Genomic DNA, 9,347 nt, shown 5'->3' with positions numbered 1-9,347 from the left:
TTATAAGCATTTTTAATTTTATTGCTTAAATCGCATTTTCTCGGCGAGCTGAGCACTTTTTCTGAATTGTGCCGCTCCCGTCACTCTGGTTAGGTTGGCATCGAAAAAAACGCTCTCGGGTGCTTTAGAGTGCCGAGTTTATCACTGCGCATGAAGAAATGACCGCCTCCAACGTTTGGTTTATGTTTTATAAGCATTTTTAATTTTATTGCTTAAATCGCATTTTCTCGGCGAGCTGAGCACTTTTTCTGAATTGTGCCGCTCCCGTCACTCTGGTTAGGTTGGCATCGAAAGAAACGCTCTCGGGTGCTTTAGAGTGCCGAGTTTATCACTGCGCATGAAGAAATGACCACCTCCAACGTTTGGTTTATGTTTTATAAGCATTTTTAATTTTATTGCTTAAATCGCATTTTCTCGGCGAGCTGAGCACTTTTTCTGAATTGTGCCGCTCCCGTCACTCTGGTTAGGTTGGCATCGAAAAAAACGCTCTCGGGTGCTTTAGAGTGCCGAGTTTATCACTGCGCATGAAGAAATGACCACCTCCAACGTTTGGTTTATGTTTTTGTGGTGTATTGATTTGGTAATGTTGTTTGGTATAAGTATTATTTCAGTGCGTATTTGCTGCCAATGTGATACTTCTACTTTTACCCAGTAGAGGGCGCACTCGCCTTAGAGTTGACTACTGAGGATTGATGTTAGACCGAAGAAGTTGTACAAGACAGAAACATGTGCTTGTACTGTGTGTGCCGTTCTTATTAAACGTCCTTTAAACTTGGAGAGTGTGCGCGTCATTACGGCCACGATACAACATATTTTTGGCGACGAGGATAAACAAAGTTTTGAAGGAAGGACGAGTTGTTCGGACGACAAGGACTTAAAAAGGGAGGAGTACCAAGTACCGTGAAAGTTTGTAGAAGATGGCGACCATTGGCACTCTGGCGGCGTTTGATGCGAAAAATCAAAGCTGGGAAGAATACTGTGAAATAATGGATCAGTTTTTTGAGGCCAATGAGATTGATGATGGGGATAAGCAGAGAGCTATTCTCCTCAGCGTTGTCGGCGCATCTACCTACAGTTTAATGCGGAATCTCCTTAGTCCAACTAAACCAAAAGAGAAGACTTACGGCGAGCTGGTGGCACTACTAAAAAACCACTTCGACCCAAAGCCAAGTGAAATCGTCCAGAGGTACAAGTTTGATTCTTGCAGTCGTAAACCAAATGAGTCGGTGATGGAGTACGTAGCGGAGCTGCGGAGGCTGGCCCAGGACTGTAATTATGGCAACACCTTGGAGCAAAAGTTGAGAGACAGGATCGTTTGTGGAATAAATGATGATCGGATTCAAAGAAGACTCCTGGCAGAAGCAGATCTAACGTGTGAGAAGGCTTTGTCCATTGCCGTTGCGGCAGAAACAGCAACTAAAAATGCGCAAGACCTGCAGAATCCGTGCGCCACTGCGAAGTGCTTCAAAGTAAACAAAGGCCCGCAGCAGCGAGGTGCGTTCAAGTGCGGAAATGTTCAAGAGTGCTATCGTTGCAAAGGACAACACAACGCTGCAGAATGTAAGTTTAAACAAGAAAAATGTCATGCATGTGGAAAAGTGGGTCATATTGCCAGTGCCTGCAGAAATAAAAGCAAACAAAAGAGATATGTAGTAAATCCTACAGCTAAAAAGGAGCAGTCTCGTTCAAGTTATCGGTCACATAACGTTCAAGAGCGACCAGAGGACAGTGATACAGATGGTTCAGAAGAAGATTCCTTTCCTTTACAAAATATAAAGTTTAAGCTGGGACGCATGAGTGACATATACCTGAGAAAAGTTGATCCGTATACAGAGAGCATGAAACTAAATGGGAAGAGAGTTCAGTTTGAAATTGACACAGGTTGCAGTCTCACAGTAATGAGTGAGAAGACATTCCTGACAACATGGAGAACCAACAAGACTCCTTGTATTAAACCAGTACGACTCAAGTTGGAGACATACACTGGGGATCGAGTTGAAGTTGTGGGAGCAGCTCAAGTCCAAGTCAAGTACAAAAAGCAAAGAGCTAAACTGCCCCTAGTGGTTGTGAAAGGAGATGGTCCCTCATTACTAGGCAGATGCTGGCTAGAGGACATTCAGCTGAATTGGAAAGAAATAAAAGCCAGACACAAAGAAAGACAAGTACATCAGATACACACAGACCAGAGAACAGTGGAAACAAAAGTGACCTTACAAGAAGTACTGTGCAAACATGATGAAGTTTTCAAGGAGGAGCTGGGCACTTTAAAGGGCACCAAAGCCACTATTCATGTGAAGGGAAATGCTGTTCCGCGCTTCTTCCGTCCAAGGTCTATTCCTTATGCCATGAGAGCAAAAGTGGATGAGGAAATTGACAGACTGTTAAAAGAAGACATTATCACACCAGTTAAGTACTCAGAATGGGCAGCACCAGTGGTACCTATCCTGAAACCAGTGGGCACAGTCAGATTATGTGGAGATTATAAACTAACTGTAAACACCGTGTCATCCCTTGAGCAGTATCCGATACCCAGAGTGGAGGATTTGTTCAATGCACTTGCAAAGGGTAAGCAGTTCTCTAAGTTAGACATGAGTCATGCTTATCAACAGATACTTATGGATGAGGACTCCAAGAAATACCTCACCGTGAACACGCACAGGGGATTGTTCACCTACAACAGGCTTCCATTCGGTGTGGCCTCTGCCCCGGCCATATTTCAGAGAACGATGGAGAGTCTTTTATGTGGGATTCCTCTAGTAGCGGTGTATCTAGATGATATATTGGTAAGTGGCATGGACCAATCTGATCACCTAAAAAACCTAGACTCTGTGCTAAACAGATTGAAAGAAGCGGGACTACGCCTTAGGAGAAACAAGTGTACGTTCCTTCAAGATGAAGTGGAGTACTTGGGCTACAAAGTCGATGCACAAGGATTACACCCCATTGCCCAAAAGGTCAAAGCAATCAAAGATGCTCCTGCCCCAGCAAATGTTTCAGAGCTGAAATCATTCTTGGGATTGTTAAACTACTACAACAAGTTTCTTCCAAACCTGGCAACCCTGTTGGCACCTTTACATGAGTTGTTGAGACATGATGTTCGTTGGAAATGGGACAAAGAACAAGAAGAGGCATTCCAAAAGGCCAAGGACTTGCTTAACACTTCAGATGTTCTTGTACACTACTCAGCTGACCGTGAGTTGGTTTTGGCGTGTGATGCTTCCCCTTACGGAGTGGGGGCAGTATTATCACATATCATGGAAAATGGAAGTGAGAGACCAATTGGATTTGTGTCCCGTACCTTACAACCTGCTGAGACAAGATACTCACAGTTGGATAAAGAAGGACTTGCGGTCATGTTTGGGATTGAAAGGTTTCATAAATATATATATGGTCGAAACTTTACCATTTACACGGATCACAAGCCATTGATTTATCTGTTCAATGAGAAGAAGCCAATTCCTCAAATGGGATCACCTAGAGTGCAGCGGTGGGCTGTGAAGTTGAGTGCATACCAATACAACATTGTCTACAAACCAGGCAAACATCATGCAAATGCAGATGCCGTGAGCAGGATGCCAGTTCCTGTCAAGTTAAGGAAAGAGGAGAGTACTGAGCAAGTACTTATGATGGACATGTTGGATGAGACATTGATAGATGCAAAGCAGATAAAGAGCTGGACGGCAAAAGACACTGTTTTATCACAAGTTCATGAATACATCCTGAAAGGGTGGCCCACAGAAACCGATCCAAATCTGAAAGCTTTCCACCAGAGAAAATTGGAGCTCGGTGTTAGAGATGGCTGCGTTCTCTGGGGAGCTCGAGTGGTCATCCCTGCCAAAGGAAGAGGTAGGATGTTAAAAATGTTACATCAAACTCACACAGGAATGACTAAAATGAAAGGTTTGGCAAGATCATACATGTGGTGGCCGGGAATGGATCAGGATGTAGAGAGAACGGTTCAAGCATGTCACGAATGTCAGGCACATCAAAAAGCACCTGCTTCTGCTCCTCTACACCCGTGGGAATGGCCTGAATCACCATGGTCAAGGATTCATGTGGACTATGCAGGACCTTTTCTAGGAGAAATGTTTCTCGTAATTGTGGATGCACATTCAAAGTGGTTGGATGTTTACCCTACAAAAACATGCACATCCTTAGTCACCATCGAGAAACTCAGACAGAGCTTTAGTAATTTTGGAATACCAAAAATGCTGGTGTCCGACAATGGAACTTGCTTCACAAGTGCTGAGTTTGAAGCGTTCATGAAGCAAAATGGAATCAGTCATGTGAGATCCGCTCCTTTTCACCCATCCTCAAATGGACTCGCAGAGAGAGCAGTTCAAACTTTTAAAGAGGGGATGAAGAAGATGAAAGAAGGGACAATACAAACAAGGTTATCAAGATTCTTGTTTAGCTACCGGATCACACCTCACGCAACAACAGGCTTATCACCTGCCGAACTCATGATGTCACGCAGACTAAGGTCCGCCCTGGATTTGGTTGTTCCGGATTTGAAAACCAAAGTGCAACAAAAGCAACTTAAACAGAAAGAAAATCATGACACACGGAGTAAGCAGAGAGGGTTTACGTCAGGAGAGGACGTACTCATCAGGAACTATTCCTATGGACCGAAATGGATTCCTGGTGTTATCCAAAACACTTCAGGACCCCTTTCCTATACCGTTAGTGTTGGTACTGGTCAAGTTGTGAAAAGGCATGTAGATCAAGTAAGAGCAAGATTTTCCAATCTCGAGACAACGGTGGAGAAGGAGAAAAACTTAGTATTTTTTCCAGAGACTGTTGCAAAGATTCCACTACCGGAAATAAATAAACCACCGATGTTAGAACTGAGTTCTAATTCAGAGAAGGTGTCCGAGTTACCACCTGCTACCAATACCCAGGATGAAAAGGTTGTACCACCCCAGACAGAGTTGAGACGTTCTAGTAGAGAGAGACATACCCCTGTTCACCTCAAAGACTTTGTTCCTTAAAGTAGAATGTTATTGAAAAAAAAAAAGAGGTCATACTGGGTTACATTGAGTGATTGTTCTGTTTATGTTTATTGTGTGTATAACACATGTTGTTTTTGCTTAAATGTGGGGGAGATGTGGTGTATTGATTTGGTAATGTTGTTTGGTATAAGTATTATTTCAGTGCGTATTTGCTGCCAATGTGATACTTCTACTTTTACCCAGTAGAGGGCGCACTCGCCTTAGAGTTGACTACTGAGGATTGATGTTAGACCGAAGAAGTTGTACAAGACAGAAACATGTGCTTGTACTGTGTGTGCCGTTCTTATTAAACGTCCTTTAAACTTGGAGAGTGTGCGCGTCATTACGGCCACGATACAACAGTTTTATAAGCATTTTTAATTTTATTGCTTAAATCGCATTTTCTCGGCGAGCTGAGCACTTTTTCTGAATTGTGCCGCTCCCGTCACTCTGGTTAGGTTGGCATCGAAGAAAACGCTCTCGGGTGCTTTAGAGTGCCGAGTTTATCACTGCGCATGAAGAAATGACCACCTCCAACGTTTGGTTTATGTTTTATAAGCATTTTTAATTTTATTGCTTAAATCGCATTTTCTAGGCGAGCTGAGCACTTTTTCTGAATTGTGCCGCTCCCGTCACTCTGGTTAGGTTGGCATAGAAAAAAACGCTCTCGGGTGCTTTAGAGTGCCGAGTTTATCACTGCGCATGAAGAAATGACCACCTCCAACGTTTGGTTTATGTTTTATAAGCATTTTTAATTGTATTGCTTAAATCGCATTTTCTCGGCGAGCTGAGCACTTTTTCTGAATTGTGCCGCTCCCGTCACTCTGGTTAGGTTGGCATGGAAAAAAACGCTTTCGGGTGCTTTAGAGTGCCGAGTTTATCACTGCGCATGAAGAAATGACAGCCTACAACGTTTGGTTTATGTTTTATAAGCATTTTTAATTTTATTGCTTAAATCGCATTTTCTCGGCGAGCTGAGCACGTTTTCTGAATGGTGCGTCTCCCGTCACTCTGGTTACGTTGGCATAGAAAAAAGCGCTCTCGGGTGCTTCAGAGTGCCGAGTTTATCACTGTGCATGAAGAAATGACCACCTGCAACGTTTGGTTTATGTTTTATAAGCATTTTTAATTTTATTGCTTAAATCGCATTTTCTCGACGAGCTGAGCACTTTTTCTGAATTGTGCCGTTCCCGTCACTCTGGTTAGGTTGGCATAGAAAAAAACGCTCTCTGGTGCTTTAGAGTGCCGAGTTTATCACTGCGCATGAAGAAATGACCACCTACAACGTTTGGTTTATGTTTTATAAGCATTTTTAATTTTATTGCTTAAATCGCATTTTCTCGACGAGCTGAGCACTTTTTCTGAATTGTGCCGCTCCCGTCACGCTGGTTAGGTTGGCATAGAAAAAAACGCTCTCGGGTGCTTTAGAGTGCCGAGTTTATCACTGCGCATGAAGAAATGACCACCTACAACGTTTGGTTTATGTTTTATTAGCATTTTTAATTTTATTGCTTAAATCGCATTTTCTCGACAAGCTGAGCACTTTTTCTGAATTGTGCCGCTCCCGTCACTCTGGTTAGGTTGGCATAGAAAAAAACGCTCTCGGGTGCTTTAGAGTGCCGAATTTATCACTGCGCATGAAGAAATGACCACCTCCAACGTTTGGTTTATGTTTTATAAGCATTTTTAATTTTATTGCTTAAATCGCATTTTCTCGACGAGCTGAGCACTTTTTCTGAATTGTGCCGCTCCCGTCACTCTGGTTAGGTAGGCATAGAAAAAAACGCTCTCGGGTGCTTTAGAGTGCCGAGTTTATCACTGCGCATGAAGAAATGACCACCTCCAACGTTTGGTTTATGTTTTATAAGCATTTTTAATTTTATTGCTTGAATCGCATTTTCTCGGCGAGCTGAGCACGTTTTCTGAATGGTGCGTCTCCCAGCACTCTGGTTAGGTTGGCATAGAAAAAAGCGCTCTTGGGTGCTTCAGAGTGCCGAGTTTATCACTGCGCATGAAGAAATGACCACCTGCAACGTTTAGTTCATATTTTATAAGCATTTTTAATCTTATTGCTTAAATCGCATTTTCTCGACGAGCTGAGCACTTTTTCTGAATGGTGCCGCTCCCGTCACTCTGGTTAGGTTGGCATAGAAAAAAGCGCTCTCAGGTGCTTCAGAGTGCCGAGTTTATCACTGCGCATGAAGAAATGACCACCTGCAACGTTTGTTTTATGTTTTATAAGCATTTTTAATTTTATTGCTTAAATCGCATTTTCTCGACGAGCTGAGCACTTTTTCTGAATTGTGCCGCTCCCGTCACTCTGGTTAGGTTGGCATAGAAAAAAGAGCTCTCGGGTGCTTTAGAGTGGCGAGTTTATCACTGCGCATGAAGAAATGACCACCTCCAACGTTTGGTTTATGTTTTATAAGCATTTTTAATTTTATTGCTTAAATCGCATTTTCTCGGCGAGCTGAGCACTTTTTCTGAATGGTGCTTCTCCCGTCACTTTGGTGAGGTTGGCATAGAAAAAAGCGCTCTTGGGTGCTTCAGAGTGCCGAGTTTATCACTGCGCATGAAGAAATGACCACCTGCAACGTTTAGTTTATGTTTTATAAGCATTTTTAATTTTATTGCTTAAATCGCATTTTCTCGACGAGCTGAGCACTTTTTCTGAATGGTGCCGCTCCCGTCACTCTGGTTAGGTTGGCATAGAAAAAAGCGCTCTCGGGTGCTTCAGAGTGCCGAGTTTATCACTGCGCATGAAGAAATGACCACCTGCAACGTTTGTTTTATGTTTTATAAGCATTTTTAATTTTATTGCTTAAATCGCATTTTCTCGACGAGCTGAGCACTTTTTCTGAATTGTGCCGCTCCCGTCACTCTGGTTAGGTTGGCATAGAAAAAAACGCTCTCGGCTGCTTAAGAGAGCCGAGTTTATCACTGCGCATGAAGAAATGACCACCTACAACGTTTGGTTTATGTTTTATAAGCATTTTTAATTTTATTGCTTAAATCGCATTTTCTCGGCGAGCTGAGCACGTTTTCTGAATGGTGCGTCTCCCGTCACTCTGGTTAGGTTGGCATAGAAAAAGGCGCTCTCGGGTGCTTCAGAGTGCCGAGTTTATCACTGCTCATGAAGAAATAACCACCTACAACGTTTGGTTTATGTTTTATTAGCTTTTTTAATTTTTATTGCTTGAATCGCATTTTCTCGATGAGCTGAGCACTTTTTCTGAATGGTGCCGCTCCCTTCACTCTGGTTAGGTTGGCATAGAAAAAAGCGCTCTCGGGTGCTTCAGAGTGCCGAGTTTATCACTGCGCATGAAGAAATGACCACCTGCAACGTTTGGTTTATGTTTCATAAGCATTTTTAATTTTATTGCTTAAATCGCATTTTCTCGACGAGCTGAGCACTTTTTCTGAATTGTGCCGCTCCCGTCACTCTGGTTAGGTTGGCATGGAAAAAAACGCTCTCGGGTGCTTTAGAGTGCCGAGTTTATCACTGCGCATGAAGAAATGACCACCTCCAACGTTTGGTTTATGTCTTATAAGCATTTTTAATTTTGTTGCTTAAATCGCATTTTCTCGGCGAGCTGAGCACTTTTTCTGAATTGTGCCGCTCCCGTCACTCTGGTTAGGTTGGCATGGAAAAAAACGCTCTCGGGTACTTTAGAGTGCCGAGTTTATCACTGCGCATGAAGAAATGACCACCTCCAACGTTTGGTTTATGTTTTATAAGCATTTTTAATTTTATTGCTTAAATCGCATTTTCTCGGCGAGCTGAGCACTTTTTCTGAATTGTGCCGCTCCCGTCACTCTGGTTAGGTTGGCATGGAAAAAAACGCTCTCGGGTGCTTTAGAGTGCCGAGTTTATCACTGCGCATGAAGAAATGACCACCTCCAACGTTTGGTTTATGTTTTATAAGCATTTTTAATTTTATTGCTTAAATCGCATTTTCTCGGCGAGCTGAGCACTTTTTCTGAATTGTGCCGCTCCCGTCACTCTGGTTAGGGTGGCATGGAAAAAAACGCTCTCGGGTGCTTTAGAGTGCCGAGTTTATCACTGCGCATGAAGAAATGACCACCTCCAACGTTTGGTTTATGTTTTATAAGCATTTTTAATTTTATTGCTTAAATCGCATTTTCTCGGCGAGCTGAGCACTTTTTCTGAATTGTGCCGCTCCCGTCACTCTGGTTAGGTTGGCATGGAAAAAAACGCTCTCGGGTGCTTTTAGAGTGCCGAGTTTATCACTGCGCATGAAGAAATGACCACCTCCAACGTTTGGTTTATGTTTTATAAGCATTTTTAATTTTATTGCTTAAATCGCATTTTCTCGGCGAGCTGAGCACTTTTTC

At 42.9% G+C, this 9,347-nt stretch overlaps 1 protein-coding gene across 1 annotated transcript; it reads left to right on the top strand.

Moving 5' to 3' along the window:
- Window positions 1-564: 564 nt before the first annotated feature.
- Window positions 565-5,318, top strand: LOC133168452 (uncharacterized protein K02A2.6-like). The gene has a single exon (XM_061300033.1). The coding sequence runs from the start codon at window positions 918-920 to the stop codon at window positions 4,989-4,991; it is 4,074 nt and encodes a 1,357-aa protein (XP_061156017.1). The 5' UTR covers window positions 565-917; the 3' UTR covers window positions 4,992-5,318.
- The last annotated feature ends 4,029 nt before the right edge of the window (window positions 5,319-9,347 follow it).

Source organism: Syngnathus typhle, linkage group LG15 (genome assembly GCF_033458585.1).
Source record: "Syngnathus typhle isolate RoL2023-S1 ecotype Sweden linkage group LG15, RoL_Styp_1.0, whole genome shotgun sequence".
NCBI classification, from domain to species: domain Eukaryota; kingdom Metazoa; phylum Chordata; class Actinopteri; order Syngnathiformes; family Syngnathidae; genus Syngnathus; species Syngnathus typhle.
This window is presented reverse-complemented; position numbering and strand designations above follow the sequence as displayed.